At 40.0% G+C, this 22,324-nt stretch overlaps 2 protein-coding genes across 6 annotated transcripts in view; one reads left to right on the top strand and one right to left on the bottom strand.

Moving 5' to 3' along the window:
- The first annotated feature begins 48 nt into the window (after positions 1 to 48).
- NOL7 (nucleolar protein 7) lies at positions 49 to 4,358 on the top strand. The gene is made up of 8 exons (XM_041714607.2): positions 49 to 285; positions 794 to 854; positions 941 to 1,005; positions 1,190 to 1,221; positions 2,145 to 2,232; positions 2,847 to 2,968; positions 3,049 to 3,126; positions 3,891 to 4,358. Exons 1-8 carry the CDS (start codon positions 113 to 115, stop codon positions 3,962 to 3,964), a joined length of 693 nt encoding a protein of 230 aa, XP_041570541.2. The 5' UTR covers positions 49 to 112; the 3' UTR covers positions 3,965 to 4,358.
- A 313-nt stretch (positions 4,359 to 4,671) lies between these two features.
- RANBP9 (RAN binding protein 9) overlaps positions 4,672 to 22,324 on the bottom strand; it is a 38,743-nt gene continuing 21,090 nt past the window's right edge. The window contains exons 4-14 of one of the 5 annotated variants that reach the window (XM_072924172.1): positions 21,682 to 21,849; positions 18,687 to 18,709; positions 16,573 to 16,757; positions 15,673 to 15,785; positions 14,234 to 14,342; positions 12,639 to 12,829; positions 10,825 to 10,972; positions 8,996 to 9,117; positions 6,760 to 6,908; positions 5,969 to 6,080; positions 4,672 to 5,613 (exon numbers count right to left, since the gene is read on the bottom strand). In XM_072924172.1, coding sequence (XP_072780273.1) covers positions 5,483 to 5,613; positions 5,969 to 6,080; positions 6,760 to 6,908; positions 8,996 to 9,117; positions 10,825 to 10,972; positions 12,639 to 12,829; positions 14,234 to 14,342; positions 15,673 to 15,785; positions 16,573 to 16,757; positions 18,687 to 18,709; positions 21,682 to 21,849 — 1,451 coding nt within the window. In that variant the 3' untranslated portion in view covers positions 4,672 to 5,482. Of the gene's footprint in view, positions 5,614 to 5,968; positions 6,081 to 6,759; positions 6,912 to 8,949; positions 9,118 to 10,824; positions 10,973 to 12,638; positions 12,830 to 14,233; positions 14,343 to 15,672; positions 15,786 to 16,572; positions 16,758 to 18,686; positions 18,710 to 21,681; positions 21,850 to 22,324 lie in introns of those variants that run through there. The other 4 variants (XM_030265543.4, XM_072924173.1, XM_002188214.6 and 1 more) reach the window with 4 other exon arrangements.

The following is a 22,324-nucleotide window of genomic DNA, read 5'->3' as shown; positions in this document are numbered from 1 at the left end:
GTGCGCGCATCCCGCGGGGCGGGGCGGGAGGCAGGGCGGGTGTCCCGGCGCTCGGCGTTCCCCGGCGGAAGGCGGGAGCGGTTCCGGGGCGGGCGGCGCGGCGGCCGCGGCCATGGTGCGCCGGCGGAAAGCAAAGGCGGCGGCCGCGGGCCAGCGCAGGGCTCCCGCCGCGCTCCCCAGCCCGGCCTCCTCCTCGGAGGACGAGGCTCCGGAGGAGGTGGCCTTCGGCGTGGCGAGGGAGGCGGCCGCGGCCGAGCGGAAGCTCGTGGGGGAGGCGGCCCGGAGGTGCGGACCCGCCGGGGCCTCCTGCTCCCGAACGGCGGCTCTCACACCAGCGCTTCCCTCCTCTTCCCCCCTTCGCTTAGCCCCACTCATCTCCCCTTTCACCCTTCTTACCGCTCCTTTAACTCCTCGCTTACATCTCTAAACTCCCCTCCATCTCTTTTACCCTCCTAGACCCCTTTTTATTCCCGTTCACGCTTCTTGCCCCCTCTTATCCCTGCTTATTTCCCCTTGTTTGCCTCCTTTCCTCCCCCTTATTTCCCTTCTTAGCCCACCACTCCTCTTATGCCTTCTCCGCCCCTTCTCCCTCCTTATCCGGCCCATAACCCCTTCCCCTCCTTCATCCCTCTAAAACCTTTCAGTTTTACTATCCCCTGTCACTTATCCCCCCACTTGCCCCTCCTCACTACGTCCTTTGCCCCTCCAAGCCCTGGTTCACCCCCTTTACCCCCGCCCTTAATCTCCCCTGTTTCCCCGTGGAATGCTGACGCTGGCTCCCGCCTCCCCGCAGGCACCGGGAGCTGCTGAAGGAGAAGCGGCGGCGGCACCAGGAGCTGTTCGCGGAGCAGAAGGTACCGCGCTCCCCCGCCGGGCTCCGGCTGGCCCCGGGGGTGTGCCGGCCGTGTCCGTGCCCGCCTGACTCCCCTCTCCCCCACAGAAGCGCAGGCTGCTGCCCGAGGCCGTGCTGCAGGAGCTGCAGGAGCTGCAGGATGTGTCCACAGGGTGAGGGGACCAGGGGAAGCGGGGGTGGGTGTTGGGATCCCCCTCTCCGTATCTCCCACCCATGGGGCAGCCCCTTCTGGTCCTGGCTTGGGAGGCCGGACTGGAAATGGGGGTTTTGTGGCTTTGAGTGAAGGCAGGGAGTGTGAATTGATGAGTAACCCGTTGCCTTCCCTTTGCTCCCCAGGCCCGCTGAGCAGGCTGCGGCAGATGACCCAGGTACGTTACAGCTCGCTTTGCTAATGAGGCACATCTGGTACTTCAGGACCTCATTCCTGTCCCAGAGCTCCAAGGGGAGCTCTGGTGAAGAGAGCTTCTCGAGGTCTTAAACATGAACGCACCAGACAGATTGTCTTTTCCCCAGGAAAAGCACTATCTGAGGAAAAATACAAAGATTCAATCTAATTCTTAAACCTTTTACAGAAGTCACTTGCTGTGCGGTAATTTCAGTTAAATAACCTGAAGTGTTTAAGGAAATCACAGGCAGATGTTACAGCAGAAAAAGCAAGGATTCTCAAAGGTGGATTAATATTTTGCCTTTTTTTTAAGTAATAAAGGCTATTCCTAGGTAGCGTTGTTAAATTGCCTCTATACTTTACATATCAAACTACAGTTTAATAGCATGCTTAGAATATTAAGTAACTTTTTTCAAACTCAGAATTACAAAATCAAGAGTCTAGAGTGTGTGCTGTTTTTGCTTCATCTATACTTCGAAGTACTTCAGAAAAAATACTTTGTTAAAACAGTTCTCTCATCCAAACCTCACACGCTGCTGTATGGTGTAACTGCTACTTTTTATTGCTTTTATTTAAAAAAGATCTGTTGTGTTGACATAACAAAGAGATGGGCTGAGAATGAAGCAAGACTAAAGCTAGAGCTGGATTTCCCTTTATGGGTTACCTATGGCTGCTGTGTTGCATTGATTTTTTGTCCAGTGATGAATCCCATTTTGTTGATGCCAAGGAAAGCTGGCTAGCAGTACTTTGTTCCACTGAGCATATTTCTTTCCCTCCCTCTTACAGCTGTTATTCCTGGTCAGTGCTTCTGAAGAATGCTGCTTGATTTAAGTCCTGTTCCTGTTTCACTGACTGGTTTTGATTGATTGGTAACATTTGGGAAATTTCGTTTTTAAATTACTCTAGGTGAAGAACTTGAAGCTGGGGCTGTACAGCTGGAGCAAGGCCAGGCCAAAGTGCAGAAGAAGAAAGGCAAGAGGAGCAAGGGTGCCAGGTAGGAGGAGATGATTTTGCCTGGTGTGGGAAGGGGCATCACAGCAGCTGGTCTGTCACTGCATGGCTGTACCCTCTTCTGCACTTCATGTTCCTCTGTCCTTCATCTGACTGAAAGTGTATTTATGTGCAAAAAGCAACTTTAATTATCTGGTTTAGCATACATGCATATATATAGGGTATAAATAATTTTTACGTATTACATGTATGTAACTGCTGTGAGGTAGCTGGGCAGTTGTAAGCACAGCAGTAGACATTGTGCTGTGTGCTGCTACAGGTGGGGTGGTTGAGCACCGAATTCCTGCATTTCAATCTATTTTTCTTTCTCCTCTTTATTTCTTTGTCTCGGATGGCCCTAGAGAGTACTTGCTCTAGCTTCTGGTCGGATGAGCTCAGGACACCCAAGGAAACTACTCAGGGCACACAAAGGCATATGACAACAGCTTGAGAGTATTGGTCCAGCTTTTTATTTTTTTAATACTGCCACAAAGCTCATCTGAGTATCAGAAACCATCACGGGCTCCTGCTGTGCTCAAGTAGCAAAGCTTGACTGCAGTGTCTGTTGTTCTGGTTCCTGTAACCAGGCTACAGGGATTTACATCTCTCTTTGACTAGGACAAAAGGGAACTACGTGGCTGTGTGCTTGAAAGACCACAGTGTAACAGGCCTCCACCAACAGCTGGCCAAAGACTTCCTAAATGCTCAGCTCTATGGGCCACACACCAACCGGGTACAGGGTAAGCGCTGCTGCTTGGGTGGGTCTGGATGCAGCCTTGTCTGGCTTGAACTTGGTTATTAACACCTGTCTCCATTTCAGCAAATGAATTTTTTTCCCTTGCCAACAAGAGAGCCTCAGTCAAAAAAGCTGCAGTTCAGTTTGTGGACAAGTCTTGGGGTGAGTATAGAAAGTCAGAGTAGGTACTATTTTCTGCATATGTGGCTAAAAGTACACTTAAATAAAATCAGTTTCCATGCTAGAGCATCCTGGGTTGTGATCCTCTAACTCCAAGCACCTGGAGAGTAAGGGAAAGGCAGCAGAGCACTGCAGCCGCAGCGGGTGTCATGAGCACACCCCCAGGGATGGTGTACGAGACACAAGTTGAAAAAAAAACTACCTCATTTTTTATATGTTAAGAGACAGCTCTTGTCCTAGAGCTAGGGCTGCTCAGTGAAGTAAGTACTTCAGTACCAGTTGTTTCAGCCTCCAGTCCCTGAGATTTTGGAAGGCATTTCAGATACATCTCAGACTTAAAAGCAGGGATGCCAAGATCCCAGAACTTCTGTATGAGCACAGGGAAATAGCATTCATTCCCCCTCATTTCCATAATGGATGGGGACAGTTTCACACCCACACAGTCTGTGAGACTCAGGAACACCAGAAGGAAAAGTCACTGATCCTTAGCAAGCAGGGTCTGCTTTCCATCTGTGCTCCATCGCTGAAAGCACCACTGTATACCCCCACACCCTCCTAAGGAGGCTGGTGCAAACTGGTAATCTTGGCCAGTGGAATGCACCTGGGGCACATAAAATACCTTAGGAAATTAATCAGTGTTTGAGGAGGCTGTTTTGTTCTGTTTTGCTGCTGCAGCAGCTAAGGGATTGCTGCTTCTTGAGCACATAGGCTAAGAAAAATGGTAACAGCTATTTTTTTTTTTTAAGGGCAAGATAAAAAGGAAAAAGCAGCAAGGTTTAAGAAACGTTGGCTGGCATCACAGATTAAAAATGGACTATGAAGACAGCTTTTTCAGATGCTGCTGCTAAGGACTTTCAGTGGCAGTTATCTCAACTCAACAGAGGTGTTTTTCCCCATTCACCATCACTTTGAGTTCAGCTCCAGCCAGCAGAAGGCACCAAGCTGTGCCTGATCAACTTCCCTGTTCTCTCCTCTCCCCTTTCAGAAGTTCTTGGGGAAGCCACAGAGCAGCCAGGCCAGTGTTGTAGAACAACTGCTGCTAGGACCAGGCTTGCTGAGCTGCCTCCGTGAGGCAATGCCTTTGCAGAGAATAAAGATGAGCAGTGTTGTACCTACTGTTGTGGATGCTGCATTCCTTATACCAGGCAGTTATTCCTGCTGCTTCAGTGACTTGTGTCTGTAACAGCAGAATCATTAAATTGGCTCCCACAGCAGGACACGTCTCTCCAGCCTCATGATTACTTTCCCAGCAGTAAGGGATTTTCCCCATCTGCAGGGAGTCCTGAGTAAGCTTCCTGAACTGTTAGCTAAACTCACTGTGTAGCAAGAACATGGCAAAGCCTTGCACTTGGACCAGACCAGCTTCCATGGGGAAGTGGCAGCCCCAGCTCAAGGGGTGAGCCACTCTCCTCACAGGTCTCCTCAAGTACCACTGTTCTAGGATGGAGCCCTAGAACAAGACAATGTAGCATACACGTATGTCCATGCTACTGTGGATGTAGACGTAAGTTTTTAATGGCTGGTTAATTATGATATCACTACATTTTATTGCAATATAGTACTATTTAAGCACTTTTAAAAATGCAAGGTGTACAAAGATTAAATTAAGACTGTAAATTGACTAAATATTTGGTTTTTATATAAATAGGTCATAACCACAACTGTGTTGACATGTAATACTGTTATAATACAACAGTTAAACTGGTGAGCCTACACAACAGAAGCTGTCTGTAGTTAAACAAGGAAACAAAGTTGAAAAGACCATGTTAAAACAAAAAACTACTAAGATCAACAGGTTGGGATTGTAAGTAGCAACAAACATATTCACTCAGCTCCTGAGTAATTCAAGTTTTACAGTACACATTAAAAAATATCATTTCTTCCCATCAACACTATATATCCAAACCATTTGCATTTTGCAAATTACACTGATTGAACTATGTAACAATGGGGGTGGAGGTTGGCAAGTCATCCTGCTTGACGTTTACATCACCCACATGCTAATACATCCATGTTTTCTCTTCTTCCGTCCCACCACAAGGTAGCAGGATTTTTGGTTTGTTTTGGACAATCGTTCAAAGGATTGGTACTTGTCAATTTGGATGTCTGACGATACCAGTGATATTTTCAACTCTTAGTTGTCTAAGAGGTTTAAAAGATGGAAATCTCCTAACACTAAGTTAGAAATCATTTGCATCATGCTGTAAACTAGGAAGCAACATAAAGCGACAGACTTGTCCTTAGTACATAATTAAAATTCCAAATTCCAGTCAGCAGAGCTGGTCTACTTTCCATGTTGAATATGCCACAACACCTTTCAGACCTTCAAAATGCATAGCTAGTGTAGGTAATCTTCCACTGTGGCAAACGCGCAGGATCCAATTCCTGACCGGGCCATCAATCCTAGACACTGTGACGCCTGTCCCATGGCGAGGGCAAGCGGGGGTTGCTTTGGCAGATTGTGAGTCTCTGAAAAAGAATCACATTGGCAGTTACAATACCTGAATCATTTCATAAAAATACACTGAAAACTTGACATTTAAACTACTTAAATCATTCATTTGCGAGTTCGCTCTTTGAGCAAGACACAAAGCAGGAGCAATGAAGTGACCTTGCACAGCATCATTATTGAACAGGCGATTTTTACTCTGAACTACAACAGCAGACAAGTACCTGTTATTTTACATACCCTCCAAAACTATCCCTCTCTTCCCAGAAGAGTGTACCCAACACTGCTATCATTACAATGGAGCAGCAGGGCCACCTGTGTGGGACACAGGCAAGCCACCCTGAGTCCCCTGGGCAGCCAGCAGGCCACACTTACCTAGTATTGCACTATTCAGCACAGAGCACACTGGTTCTCTTTGTATGGGGTCAAGCTGATTTCCAACAGGGCTGCTCCAAGGATCAGAATATGCAAGCAAACTGAATGCATCCTGTGGGAAGATGACTTTTATTACATCTACAGCTACAAGCTACTAGTGAAAAGAAGGGATATTTTGTTCAAGTAATTTTGATTCAGAATCACAAAGGTCACTGTCAGTGTCCATCAATACAAAAAGAGAAAAAGAAATTGTGACAGAACTTGTTCCATTTAGTGTTTTTTTCCCAAGTGCAAGGCAAAAGGTAGCACTATTTTACTAAGTGATGAGGTAAGAGAAAACAGACTGAAAACTGCATGCAGTCTTTGGCAGGAGAATTCTTTTCCAGAGCAGTCTCAAATCAAGGCAAACTAATTCACATGCAGAGTACTGCTGACAGCACATTTTGGGCATCTCTACCAATATCCTTGCGGTTCATTTATCACTGACAGAAGATCCAAAAGACAAAACCAGAACTTCAAGAGGCCAAGTTAGATGGTCACAAATGAGAGAAAGAAAAGTGCTAAATTAATTTCAGTGTTCGACTGTAAAAGCACAAAATTATCTTTCCTGAGCATGTGCTACACAGACAGAAAAGAAAACAGTGCTATACCACAGCTGACCAGAACATCTGCTCTGATACACGTGTAAAAATGGCAGAAGTTAAAGCAGAGCAGTATTCCAGCACAACGTGCTGTGGGAAGTTCCTGCTGGGCAGAACAGTTATTCACCTTTACATGAAGATTAAGCATACCTTGAGCATTTTCTTATTCACTGTGTTTTTGCCACATTCTCTTCTTAGCTGCTCGCTCATTGCTTGCAATTCTCTTCCAAAATGGATCATCCTTTCAATGGCTGCTTGGCTGCCACCACATAGCTGGCGTCTTAACTGACTTGAATCTACTTCTAAAGAAACGATATCGTCATCATCACCAGTGACAGAGCCAAGAGTAACAACCTATGGATCTACAGACTCTGCACTGATTCACTCAAACACAGCTGCCTGCCCAGAGAGAGCAGGTCAGCCACAGACCTGGCCCCACGTGCTCCTGTACCGCACACTGGGGAATGGCTCTTAGGAACATGTGAGAGACCTGGTTAACTATGGCAAAGGCTGTCACAGCACCTGCTGTTTATTCGCAAGGGGCAACTTTAAACTAATTCAAAACCAAACCAGATTTTACCCTAAAATTTTAAGAGAGTTTAAAAAACAACAATGAAAGCCCATAGAGTTCTAACTTTCTTAATTTTTGGCATTGCATTTCTACATATGCACAAAATTTGGAACTGATAGAGGGTAAAAATATGCCAAAGTTCCTCAATAGCCATGATGGAGTCTGCTACATAATTTACACTGTTCCTACTCCTCACAGAACACATTATCTTAATCCTTTGGTTATCTCAGGCTTCTTTTGTAATCAAGCAGGACACTACAACTGATTTCTTTACTGTTTCCTACAATATTCCCAATACTAGTGATTTTAAAAAATATTGATGCAGCTTATGAATAGTAAACCAACACTTGGCTTCTTTGAAAAACCTGCTTTTCTAAAATTTACACCTAAAGCACTGCATTAAGAAAAAGGCATCTATCCATTCCTTGTCTTTTTTCATCAATGGAATAAAGTTTTAAAATGAGCATTTTGATAGACTCTTCAGTTACAAATCCACTCTTCTTTCTAACTTTAACACTGCTATTAAGTGATGTATTTTTGGCTACTATTTCAAAAAAGGATTTTTAACAGGCCACTTTTTTTTTTTTTTTTTTTCCTTAGATGTAAATGTATCACCTACTTAACCTTACATACACAGCACTAAGGAGAATAGATAAATATTTCAAAAAGTGAAAAACCACCAGACTCAACCTGGGGGCAAGGTGGGGGGGGCTAAACAGTGTAGGTGAAGCACCCACCAGTCTTCAAGTAATGGCATTTGTCCCTAGCTCAGCCTAATCTAAGAGATGACTTTCCAAAGGCAGGAGACAACTACATTACAAAAAGCACAACTTCGTGCCCTCTGCAGCTGCTGCATGTCTGTCACAGCAAGTCTCTGCAGGAAAGCCTGCAAGGGAGCGAGGACCTGTTTTGGGTTTTCTGTCACAGATATGAAGTCTTGTTAGTATCCAGTTTCAGAGCATAATGCAGGGAAAATGGTCTGGCAACTTGCATTCCTCCTTACAGGGCTGTAACAGAACATATGCCGTTCCACTGCATTTCCCAGCAAAGCTGCAGGATCAGCAGCAGCAGCACACGCCCCGGAACTGGGAAGCGCTCACAGACCTCGACACGTGCTGCTGCATTCTGAAGGTCTCCAGTTTCACATTTCATTTAAACTACACATTAACTGACATCTGCTTAAATCAATTGTTTGAGTACCAATTCTGCAACTGCACAAAGGGCAAGCAGAGGGGATTTAAATACTCATTTGTCACCAACATCAACAGGCATGACAAGCGTACAAAGCAAATTAAGTAAAACAAAGTTAATTTTTAGCTCATAATTATATAAATTGTTTTTTTTTTTTGGTGGAACACGTGGGGAAAAAGTTCATTTTTCACTTTTACATTTCCCTAATAAAGCTCTTGAGCATTAAATATTAGGACTGTGCATTTCAATATAAAAGATTTAGAATTTCTACGCTTACTGTGGAGCACAAAGATGCCATGAGAACCATGAATGGAAAGAGGAGAAATAATTTCCCAACTCAAACACAGGATGCTACACAACTGGGTGTTTCTTCTCAAAGGTACTTCCTTAGAAATTAATGCTAATTTCAGTAGCCATGAGTTACCCATTTCCCCTGTTCTCACACTGATATTGGACCACCCAAATCAGTGGTTTTAAAATTTACATCTAGTAACAGCAAAACAAACAATCAAAAAATTAAGATTTGAGCTAGTAACCCTATTTTTCAACTTGGGAAGCATTGCAAGTAAAAACATAACCTTGTTGCCATCACTTAATAAAAATGTAAGAAATATCACTGCAGACCCATTTCTGTGTCACATTCTTCCATTTCGTGATCATGTTTAGAACTACCATTTAGGAAGCCATTAGATGAAGTCTCAGCAACCCCATTGGAGTAGTGATCTGTTTCCATGTCTACATCATTGCTGAAAAGAGAGTAGTAAATACAAGTTTTATTCATTTCTAAGTACTTAGGTTATCTTTACAACTTCATCACACTACTTCCTCATCTTAGCTACTGAAAAGCTGCTGTTAAATATTACCAAGCTAGACCACAGTTTCTTTGATAGCAACTGATGATACCAGAGCACCATGGAAAGTTTTAAGGTTGTCTCAACATTAGTTTTCAGTAAAATACTATTTTCAGATGCTGAAAAATTAAACACGCCCCCCATTATTCAGGAGTAAGGAATATAACACTTTCTAAATACAGACCAAAAAGTTCTTACCTTGTTCATGTAACTGCATGTACACAGAGCTGAAGAAAATACATTGAGAAAATATACTACTCCCACTTTTTAATATAGTTAATATTTATACATAAAAAATACAGTTAAGTCAATATACATCCTACATGCAAAATACCATATTTAGGTAACAAATTATTTTGAAAAAATGCCTTTCCTCTTATTTACTCTATGGAATGACAGAGGAAAAACAAAAAAAGAAAACCCCAAAGCAAATGCTGAGTAAAGCAGAACACTGAAGAGACACTCAGTGGCAAATGCAAAGCATTCAGCTCCTCACAACCCTTTGCTTACAGCAGCTCACAGAAGTGCTTTTAGAAAATGCCAGCACAGCTTTGGGGACTGAGCTTTGCTGACAATTGCATCCTGACCTGCTCTATTCCATCACAGAGAATAGCAACCTAAAACCTCTGTCAAGACCAAATAGATTCAATTTGGAAGTTTAATATCTTGCTTCTAAGCAACCAAAAATACTCAGCTTCCTTTGAGAAAGGAAACCAAAAGGCCTGTCTGACTGGGCAAGAACACAGCCAAGGAACTGTCTTCCTCCATGAAAAATCTCCAAGTTGCCTGGACACTGCCAGACGTTTTGGCAGAGGCAACTGCTGATGCAAACAGAAATTGTGGAAAGTTAAAAAGTAAATTGTAACTCTTACCTTTTTACCCCAATTATCACCATTCAACTAAAATACTTTTGGTCATCACCACCACATCATCACATCCTATGTGGTAGTTTTGGGAATTCACTTTGCACAATGCAGCCGAGTGCTGTTGCATTTCACATCAAATTAGGTACTGCTGCATCCATGCAACCCAGAGCTTAAAATGTACTGGTTATGAATAACCATATTCACCCTGGTTAACAGATTTATTTTCACTCTCTGAATGGAATGCGTTTGCACTTGTGACAGTGACTGGAGTAGGCAAACAATCCTGGTGTATACAGAAAGGGAATCCACACTTCATAGTATCTCAACTGTGTTTACTTTGCAGATACTGCCACAAATGGAGAGTATCTGAAAACTTTTCATTACTTGTGTGCAACACACTTAAATCACTTGTCTGTGGCTTCAATTAAAAACTCAAGTGCCAAAGGGCTAATTAACCTTCACTATGGAACTTCAAAACTGACCATAGCTGTAAGCAAGGTAATTTATTTTTGTCCACTGCATTTCTTTAACTCAACAGGATAAAAAGGTCTATTGAGCTTGAACTGTCAAACAACCAGAGTTATCACAAGCTGCCACTCCTTGCAGTAAGTTTCAGCTGTCCTTGGGAAAAAAAAAAAAAGTCATATCAAAACTTACTGAAAACTCTTCCCTGCCATGCAAACACATGGAGAACACAAATGTTAATGTGATTAAAAAGCATTTAAAGTTTATTTACCTGGAGTAGCTGTTAACCTGCTGCGATCTGGATACATTTATGTTGTTGAGCTCTGGTACATTCAAGCTGGTGGTCACGTGTTTACTGTGACAGTAAGACTGATGCACTTTATTTGATATTACTCCATTACTGCAACTACTTTCAAACCCTGCAAGCAGTTTTAACAGCTGTAGTCAGAAAGTGGTACTTATAGATAAGTTTGTTGAAAAAATGAAATAAGTGTAGCATTTACTAACCAGGAGTAAGTATGTTAAATTTGCCACACAAACTCAAGTAGTTCACCTCCATGTTTCAGGTATTTGAACCCTTAAGGCTTCTAGAGTGCAAAGTTAAGCATTATTTAACAAGTATGAACAGAGACACAAGAAGGTTTTTCCAGTTGTACTAATATACTGGTAAAATAGAAAACTGCACTAATGTAGAAGTTTTTTAGAAAATATTTTCTAGGCCACTGTAATCATTAAGAATGGAAGCAAACATTTTAAATTCCTGGTCACATAACTATTTTGATAAATGTGCAGTAGAATTCAGTGCTGAATACTTCGCATGTTGCTATACTTACGTACAACCTCCCTCCTTCACCATGTAATTATTTTAATTGTTAATATTATGCTTTGCTAAAAAAAATTACACCATGCTGTGAAATTATGATGCCTAGCTAAAATCTCTTCTGACCCTTCTAAAATATAATAGGAAAACTACCATTTGAAGCAAACATGTAATTGCCAGTTCCATCAAACCAAGAGCTCCCAAGTATGTTCTAAAATAGCAATAGGTCAAAGGAAGGGCTTATTATAAAGAAAACAGCTGCTGCCATTTACAAAATCTCAAACATCAATTCTAGTAATACATTAATCAAGCTGCCTCTATTCTCAAAATTTCAAAAATTACAGGTACTTTCTGCACTACATCCCAATAACCACCTGAAGGACAACCAGAAAATCTGAGTGGCTCTCCACGGACACATGTTATGGCACTCTCCTGACACAGAGGAAAGAAAAGCAAAGCTACTGACCCCTTCCAAAGACAGCAGTTACTCTGAAGGCCAACCTACTCTGACTTTCCACTCCACTCCAGAGAGGGGAAAAAAAAAAAAAAAGTGCCCCCAGTCAGCCCCAGTTTGGATTTGGAAATTAAACAGAAGGGCAAGCTGATGGTTTCTGCTACCTTAAGAGTCTTAGTCTTAAGTGATGCCATGGTCAGGTACCACTTTAACATGCGCAGCTTCCACTCAGCAGGGGTGCTTTGGAAGGCATGGGGATCTCCACATAAGCTTGGGGCAGCTCTGAACATTCGTGACTTCCCACTGAAGATCTCCAACTACTTCAGTGCTCTAAGAAATGTTTCAACTCTGCAGACTGAAATGTGGCTGCCAGCAGCACGTCTTTTACTCAGCCATACCACCCGGCTTCTGGTGTTTCCTGCTCAACCACAGCTATTCTGACTTCTCCATCAACACCACAGGAAATGGATCATATACACCACTTACTGGATTTAAACCATCTTGCCCAAGTCATAAATTATCATCAAAAGGACAAGAGAAATATATATCAGAACCTTCCACCTCCCAGAGGGAAGCACTTCTTAGAAATTGGTGGCAACCTACTTTGCAAGAAGTAAAGCCAAGAGCACATGCAAAAATTACGTGATGGAACTTTCGTTTTTCACAGTGACTGGAAATCCCACATTTTAATCATTAGCATTTTACTGTTACACACAGCATTCAGCATAAAATCTTAAGCTTAAAAAAAAAAAAAAAATCCATGTGGTGTGGCACATCCAAATCTGTGTGGTCTATTCTCTATGTGACTTACCAGTGAAGTGTGTGCTGCTCCCTTTGCCTGTTGCCAAATTGTGAATATTCATTCCATGGCTGGGACTCATGCTAGGACTACTGAATGACCGTGGGCTAACAGGGTAACTGTCTTGAGATTTTGGACTGTGGCCTCCCAAACACCGCACTTCACTGTCTGTACCATTCACCATCTCTATGAACTGACGCACCCTAAACAAAAGGCAAAAAGTTAAGCTAATTTACATTTACACATTTCAAATTACCAACAGTAGCAATGATTTTATTTTAGGGTTAAATATAGAACAAGTCTGACTCAACAAAACACTGAATGTCAGTAACCCAATCATCAATAAGCTCTGAAGCATTCCACCAAAAATACACAATTACAAATTTGTGAGGGAACAGAACAGGAATATTATCCTTGGAGGACAGCCTTTGTCACTAAGTCCTCAAAGTCTAGAAATTTAAACTATATTTTCTTGTTCTAACTGTTTTCTTTTATTGGCAGGGGCAAGGTTATTTCTTGACAAAGATATGTCATTATGTTGTCATGTCTGTTATTTCTCTCAAAGTAAATGAGAACAGAGTTTGACTGTCTGGAACATTAAGCATTAAAGGGTAACTCTTAACATTAAACACCTGCGCTAGAAAATAGTTTGAAAAGCAAACTCCCATACAAACCTTCCCTTTAGAGGCTGTTGCTCTTTGTCAATTTCATTTTAGATAAGGAGGTTTTACTATGGACTTTAAGGAAGCTCAGAACTCCTGCTTTATGCTTAAGGCTTCAGTAGCCTCGATAGAACAGGCAAAATTTGGAAAGACAGACTAAGATAACATAAAATTGATGCTATTGAGTGAAGTCTTTCATCAAAATGTTCACATTTTGTGAATTCTGTGATAAGTCTGGAGTACTATCATGTGAATTCTGTTCAGCACTTGAGCATGACAGACTTCAAACACATTCCCAGTTACTTAACTGAACATAAAATTAAAGTGCTTTGTTCTTAGAGGCGATAACGCATTTTTTCCACATTCAAACCCTGCAATGTGATACAAAATTCTGGAGAACAGCGCAGCTGGCAAGTAAAAATGCCAGAATGAAGGTGACTATTGTGTGCCTGGAAAGCCAAGAGAACTCTTTGGGATTATGGAATTTCTACAGTTTTAGCCAGAGGTTTCTAGTGAAGTGGCTTGGAATGAAACAGCTCATTTAAATTGGTATTTAAAGTCAGTCACCCCTTTGGAGGAACAGACTAACTTATGTTATCAGGATTCTTAACCTTCTTGAACATGCTACTATATCAGTTTCCATTTTAAGTTTTACTTGACACCCAAATGAAACAAAAATTTATTAAAAAGAACTACAGAACTTAGTTCTAGAGAACAAGTCTACAGGGAGATGTGAATTATGCTGCAAACCAGGACCTCGATGACAAAACCGAGTTAAACATGTAGCAAATAAGAAGAGCATAAATAAGTGAAATATACACATTTTCTAAAAAGCGCTGCTTAACTTTGTATAAATTTCTGTGAAAGCTTTAAATGAGTAACTGTCTTGTCTCAGAAGGTACTGTGCCATCTATAAACACACATCTGTATAATTTGAAGACTCACTTTAATGCAAATAAGAGATTAGGATTTCTTTCTAGTAAACTTGGATACAACTGTTGTGTTGTTTCAATGGCTTCTCCCATTCTTCCTGCTAAAACCAATTTCTGAATTCCTGTTCACCAAAAAACAAATAAGAGATTAGGATTTTTTTCTAGTAAACTTGGATACAGCTGTTATGTTGTTTCAATGGGTTCTCCATTCATCCTGCCAAAACCAATTTCTGTATTTCTGTTCAGCAAAACCAACATCAGTTAAATGGACAGCTTATGGATTAATACATGTATATTAACAATTAAAAGACACTGCAATCATCAATCAACAAGATTTTTTTTTCCTTTCAGAAAAAAAAACAGTGTAAAGAAAGATCAAGTTTCCTTAAAATGTTCAACAGGAAAATTTAAGAACTGCACTCCACCTACATGTATCTAAATGAGAACTCAGTATTTTTATTTATTGCCAGCATCCAACTGCTTCGTAGTCAGACTGTGCATTTAGAGCTAGAATAAGACTGCAGACACTCTTCTGTGATTTATTTCTCATTTTCACAACTTTATAAATAAGCACATTTCAAATTACTGTCACTCAAGAACATCCAAATTGCATTGCACTCCTACAGGTTCAAATTTGACTAAGAAAAACAAAAATTTAGTCTCTTTCACCTACAACACATACTTCCAATCAAACTACAGTTGAGTAAAATCTCTCACAAAGGTCCCTGCTTTAGTTGATGCTTCTGTGGCTGTAACTTGGCTTAAGTTGCAAACAGTCTGCCAGCTCTTCACCAACAAAGAAACTGATCCAAATGTAAAAAAACCCAACAAATGTGGTGTTTTACAACCAAAGCAGTTTCCTCATGTGGTATGTCATACAGTAACACAAATGCTGATGGTCACAGAGCTGGGATTTAAATAGAAGGGGAAGGCACTGTTCCATCAGGCTGCTAAACAGCACTGGTATGGCAAGTTAGAAATGAACTGCTTAGTTGTCCTTGTCCTCTTCCCCTCACATCTGTAAGCAGGAAAACTCAAGTTTCATTTAACTTACAAAACATTCTCTAAACTCAACCCCTTTCCACAATTCAGATAAGAATATAAATGCTTGCCAAGACTAAGTTTTATATTTCTGTTTGTGACTAACCATGAGCTCCCACAAATACTCAGAGACATTACACACACTTGTTTCAGACAGTTCACAACTTTCCATTCAAGAGAAAAGACAACAGATAATTTACCACATTCTGCTACATCAAACAAGTTACAAAGTATTACTGTGCAGATTTTTCATACCCAGCTGCTCATACATGTGTAACATTAGATGACAGCAAAGAACTGTGCTATGGAGTAGTGCTGCAAGCAAATTCTACAACGCTGCTTAAGAGAAAGCTTTACGTAGTATTTGTTTAAGGGAGGAAAAAGGGGATGCAACATGCTTTCCAGCCTTACTTTGTCTGTTCTTAATGGAAGCTAATTCTTCTAGCACAGTCTGGTCTGTGGATCTGGCGAATGCCTCTGCTGTTGCACAGTATCCATGGTGAACTAAGTAAGATGATACCATTCTAAAAATAAACAAAAACAAAACTCAGAAATACTCATTAAATGCAAGTAAGAAACCAAGAACTCTGGAATTTAAAAACCCTTTGATAAAATAAGCTGACTGAATTGAAAAATTCAGCTTGAAATCAGAAGATTTCTATACAAGTCAAACAAAAGTAATTCGGTTATGAGTCAGCATATTCTTCAAAACATTGTACAGAAAAATGATTTTTAAGAATAATAAATGCATAACTCTCTTATGATGAATTTTAGTAACAGTTATTCATGACCCAAAGGCAGGATCAGTTCAAATATTAACTGCTAATCATGCTGGCTTTTTTTTCTCATTACCACCCACTGAAGTGAAATTATTGCACATTAAGCTTTTGTTTTCACCAAAAAAAATAAAAAATGCAAAGTCACAACCACCATTTTCTCTAGAAACTCTAATGAGACACAACTTAACCTGGCATGCCGAAGGCTGAGAATGCAATGGGAAATTTCCAGAGCCCAGAGTATTAAAACTGCCCATTACAACCACAGCAACTTTCCTACAAGCTCCCAAATCCATATTAGATAGGTCAAATTAGAACAGAAGTCTTACACTTTATCATTATAAAGTCCAAACTGCCACAAAATCTGTGCATGCTCCCTTTTACACTGTTATCAAACCTGGTAACAAAATTACATGTACTATTTTTTCATTGTATCTATCATTTTTGCATAAGACAAAAGACACAATGCTTTAAAGATCTCTGAAATCATGCAACTAACAACTTTTAAAAAAGTTAATAATATTACAAGTCTTACTTCTGAATCATTGTTTGCCACTCTCCTTCCCGGTCTCCTATTGGAAATCTGTCAATCTGTGCTTGAATTTTGGTTCTCCATTCTCGCATATAGTCTTCAATATCAAATACAAATGGGTGCTGTCCAAAATTAGCATCCACAACTTCTCCTGGTGTTTGAAGCCCTACTGTAGGGTACAAATTTGGCTGCAAGAAATATTTTAGTTAGTTTTTGACACTTGCCCTAAAATCCCCACTGTTGTGGGTTTGGGGTTTTTTTCCATCTCTAATAATAACCTCACTGCTTCTAGCAGTGTGCTCCAGCAGTAAATGCAGCTTCTGCCAATACAGCAATACAAAGACTGACTAATTTTATTCCCAGTGCTCATAATTTTTTTTCGTTTGGAAGAAGAAAATCTTACTGACATTCTAGTCAGAAAACATGTTTTTTAAACTGAGCTACATGTTACAACTTTTGGGTTCAATTTCACAAAATATTAAGCAACAATTTTTGATGATTTTTAAAGACCAGTTTTTTTCTTTTAAAAGAGAACAGAACTTAAAACTTACAAAGTGGGCCTTTTAGGCCCACATTTTCCTTTTAGGGTGAAATACTTAAAACATCACTGAATTTTAGTGGTAAGAAGAACTGACAGGATAGAAAACTCAATAGCCTCAAAGTCCAATTGTAGTGTCTAACAAAAACAGTCACAATGCATTGAAGTTTCTATGAATTCCTGGATTTGTATCTAGGAAAATACTTTAACAGCATTTATTGTTGTCTCAGTTTAATTTTCTGCTTAGAAATTAGATCCCCGTGCAAATTTACAATATGCCAAATATGAGAAAGGTACAATCTGCCTGTTGGGATAAAGGCAATTTTATTAAATGCAATGAGCATTTTAGCAATGACAAAGCAATCAATTGTGTGAATGGGGTTTTGTTGCTGGGGTCTTTTGTGGGTTTGGGGGGAAGGCAGTTAAATTTTTTTTAAAGTTTATTTAATAAATATTCCTACATCATAATTACACTGCAGACAATAGTGGTATGGTATAATAGGATGTAGACCTACAGAACTATTAAGCTAAATAAATTAAAGCTATGAGTAAGAAGCTATTAACACGCAGGTTAATAGTAGGAACTCTAAAGCCCAGAGTGAAATGAAAAATACTGTGGTTTTTCAAACCACGCCCAAGCCAATCTTGCCTCTATTTTCACAAATACACCATTTGCTTTTTAAAATAAACATGCTCATACTGTTACCTAGTCTAAAATAATCAACAAACCACAAGTCTGAAATCTCGTAGCAAGATGGAAACCATTGATTCTAAAAAGGGGTTCAGCTTCATACTTCAGATTATAGTGTCAGTTTTCCTGAGCTGGCACCGTGTGCTAGCAAGGAGTCCTGCTAGCATCCTGAAGATCCAGAACAGTGGCAGTGGTTTCCTACACAAAACACTCAACCCTGTGGTAGGACTAAGAGGCTCCTTGGGTTACTGACTTCATTTTTCCTTAATATCTGTCCTTGCCTCTTAAGGCCACACAAAGGGAGTAGCTGGCCAGATGGACGTGCATCACACACTGCACCTTAAACAGATTAAATCAGAAATGAAGTGGATGAGAAAAAAAACAAACTAAGTGCAGTATCATGCCTGTATCAGTAGTATAGGGAACAGATGCCAGTTTTAAGGAAAGCACACTTTAATTGACTCAAAAGCTACAAGCCTTCAGATAGGTGCAGCTTAAAAAAAAAGATACATTTGATTCTGTGAAGCAAAGATCATGAAAATCAGGCATCAAGAATGAGTTACAGTGAAAATATCTCAAGCAGCTGTCCACCATGTTGGTATTTTAATACAGCTCTGACTTTGTATATGCAAAAGCCTGTAATAACTATTTGCATGTATTGTTATCCTGCTAAAAAAAACCTGAAAAGCAAAACCTCGTGTAGGATTGGTGTAAAACAGAAACAATTTCTCCTTCAATTAAAAAATCACCACTGAATTCGTGATGATATTAAATTGGCTACTAAGATTATCATTGTGATTCCATCAAGCATAGAGTAAACGCTAGTCTGATCTAAAACATCTGTGTAAAGACACAAAGGAAAACTGTTTAAAAATGCATTTATCTTACCGGTAAATCTGTGAAAGCGATGCCTGTAATAAAGAGAAAATTAAGATTAATTTCCATGTGTCTGGATTCTAGCTTAATTTTCTTAAATGCATCATTATCTGTTCAGAAATCTCACTCAAACCATCTCAGAAATAAGCTAAGTATGGTGAAATTCATGATGCCTACGCACAATTCACATTTTTTAAATAATAAATGGCGGTATTTGGCAAAAAGTAATCATCATTCAAAAATATTTGAATTGCCCTTAATTTTTTTCAAAATAGGTCATAAGCAAATCATACAGATAGGCAGATTAGGAAGTCTGAAAGTTCTAGTTACATACTAAATTTAGAGAATAAAGAAGGCTATTTGAAAATACTTTTCACTTGCATGTCACGATGCTGCAACATCAAGATTTAATGGTGTCTGTTTTTGTATGCTATTACTTTTCTTCATACTCACTCACAATTTTCACACAAGCAGCACAGGTCTATAATACTCCAAACCAGCCTGCAAATGTTTCAATCTAATCCACACCCTCATGCTTTGATTTTCAAACAGAACAGCTTAATATCTTGTTACATAATTACAGGCATCCATCTACCCGTAAAACCAAGGGAGTGATTTTGCTGTCTCAGGATTAGAGAAAAATATGACCTCTATACACTTCAGGAACTTCAGGCAGTTTCAGGGGGTGGGAAGCTTTCAGTTTAAAAAAAAAAAAAAAAATCAGTAATCTCTTTCTGACAGCCAAAGAATAGCAGTATTTCAGAATTTCCTTTATTGTTGCAAGTTTTTTCTAATGCGGAATTATTCAAATCCACTTATGCCTTCAAACTTCAATTTATTTTGTACCACCATCTTTTCAAATTAAGACGAAAATAAAAGCTTTTAACCTTTTGTCCTAAATTCCATCCCCATTTTCAATCTCTACTCTTTACCAGGATTTCAAACCTCAAGAGCATCTGGATTCCTTACCCACATCTTTTGAGACAGAAGGATGACATACTGAGTGAATCTGTTTCCTTTGTTTCCTCCCATCATATCTCAAAGCTATCATTTTATTTATTCCCTGCTCTTACTCTATCTTTTTCCAAGCTATGTAATTTTTTCCATTTGGCAATTTTGACATCCAACTTGTTCTTTTCCAAAATGGAGGCTGTATGCATGAAAAATAAATGATGACTAAGTGATATGTAGGTGGTGGGGTCTTTGGGGGGTGGGTGCGAGATTTGGTTGGGACCCAGGATTTCACACTTGCATGAGAACTGCTTAACCCTTTCTGCAGCATCAAATTCCAGGCTGAGCCAGAGACTTCCTATGTTCTAGACCATATATGTGGGCCAAGAGAAGAAACATAAATGTCCTCCAAGTCACAAATGTGCAGGAATACCGGACAACTAGCAGCTGCAACAACTCAGTGAGACAAAATTTCTGATTCCTTTTTCCACTCAACACAGAATCAATTTTCTTATGTCAGAAGCTAAAGCTAGCAAAGTCCATGACAGCAGAACAGCTGTCAAGTTTCCTTCTGAAATCCATAAAGTGTTTGTCAGCCTCAGTCTATGACATGACATTTTATTAGCCTTCCCTCACCTATGCCATTCTGGTCTCCTCTAAAAACAGATTTTAATCTTTTGCACTGTTGTTTCACAGTTGGCCTAATCCAGTCTGCTTTATGTTTTCCACTGAAAAGGAGGGTTCTGATCTTGCCTTCCTAGCTCACTCACGCTTTCATGTGACCATAAGGGTAGTGAGAACACTCCTGTCTCCTTAGCTGATCATATGATCCAACTTTCCTGCAGGCACATTGTGAATGTTTCAGAAAGGGAATAAGGTAACACTGCTTTTCTCAGCTTTAACCCAGTTAAAGATTAGAGCAAACACAAGCCCGTCATCTTCCACTTGGACCTATCCTGCAACAGGATGCCAAAAGAAACAACTATAGTGTCTGGTTCAAGTGTCCAATTGCCCTAGGTCTCAAAGTATACAGACTCAATCAATTTAGAAAGAATATTAAATAATGAAAGAATATCATCACAGAAGTGATTACATGGAATTGACCTCAGGAGGAGACTCCAAAGCCTTTCTGTGAGTAGAGGCAGGAAAACTCACAAGTCAGATGTGTTTGCTCAAGACCTGAGCAATCAAACTGTCAGCCTCATTCAGGGAGGCTAGAAAAGAATTTAAACCACATCCCTTCCCCTTTTTCCAAACCTACTTTGTGTTTGCCAGCATAAGAAACAGAACAGCAACCCTCTCTTTTCCTTATCACATTTCTACCCATCACAGAAACCTTGTTCTTCTTCTTATCCCTTCAAAGTTCCTACTCCCCTCAGCATAATTCCAAGATCTCTTCCCAAGCCCCTACTCCTTTCTTAATGCAGGAAGTAATTTTTTTTCTTCCTTCTTTACACTGTCTTGGCTCATTAAATTTCATTAAGTAACTGAAATAGATACTCCATAAAAAATTTTAACTCCACCAACCCCTGACATCTTCAAATTCAAAAATTGTCTTGCAGTGTTGCCTAATACTACAGTTTATTGTATGAGTTAATGGACTTAATTTTAGCTCAACTTTTATAATTTATGGCTTTAGCCCAACTATGAATGACTCCAGACTGGGAATCCAAAAGACACTGTTCTCCAACATATGCTCAAAATAACATGCATCCAATGTAAGGTTTTAGCGAAGGCAGGGTGTTCCCCCTATAGCAGCAAGGAATTTTAGCTATATCCATTCTCCCGACCTTCAGTTCTTTTATTATCTATTACTTTATGACCTTCAAGCACTATTTGTCGATTTAGCAAAGGAGTTCATTAATGCAGATCCACAAGGAACGTTAGTGCTAATGGCACAGAAGAAATTATTTTCCCCAGTTCTTTAATTACTTCATAGACTATCAAACTACCAAAAGAACTATTCAAACCCTTTGCTCCTGATGTGAAGAGGGCTTCCTATTCACAAGAGACTTAAAGACACAATGCTGTCATGAAAGGCAGCATTTCTCCATACCCAGGCTGTGTCCGTTCTTGGTGTAGAAGCAGGTGTTATTGATAAGGTTGACACAACAACCAATGACATCGCCCGTAGTAAATGTTGGGCCATAAGGTTGTCCTGTTCCAGAGGAACAGAATGAATGTCCATCATCTCCATGGTAACCATATGAATGTTTATCCCAACCTAGAGAACAAAAGCATTTGCAATTTATTCATTTTCTTTATTATTAAATAAATTGAAGACTGTGCTAAGTTGGTATAGTCTAGCCAGGTTAACACAGTTAATTACTATATTCAGCTTTCTACTTTCTAATATTTCTTATCTAGGAAAGCCACTGTGTAATCTTTAAAATGACAACGTCTTTTATTAAAATGGCTGAATAAGTAATTGCATTTGTAATATATAACAGGTAATGCAAATTCAGATAACACATTTTTCTCTTTATGCAAACATACAGTATTACTAACACAAAAATGTAATCAGCTACAATGCTGAAATTCAAAAAACTATATACAGATCTGACATGTCCCAATAAAGCAGTGAAGATTCTCCTGTTCTCCCTTTCATTTTGCAAAACTATTGCTACCATATGTCATAATCAGATTCTTCCTGGCTACAAACCAAACAGGCATCTCTGGGGAAACATATTTCTAGTCCT

Source organism: Taeniopygia guttata, chromosome 2 (genome assembly GCF_048771995.1).
Source record: "Taeniopygia guttata chromosome 2, bTaeGut7.mat, whole genome shotgun sequence".
NCBI classification, from domain to species: Eukaryota; Metazoa; Chordata; class Aves; order Passeriformes; family Estrildidae; genus Taeniopygia; species Taeniopygia guttata.
The sequence above is the reverse complement of the archived record's forward strand: the minus strand, read 5'-3'. Positions and strand labels throughout refer to the sequence as shown.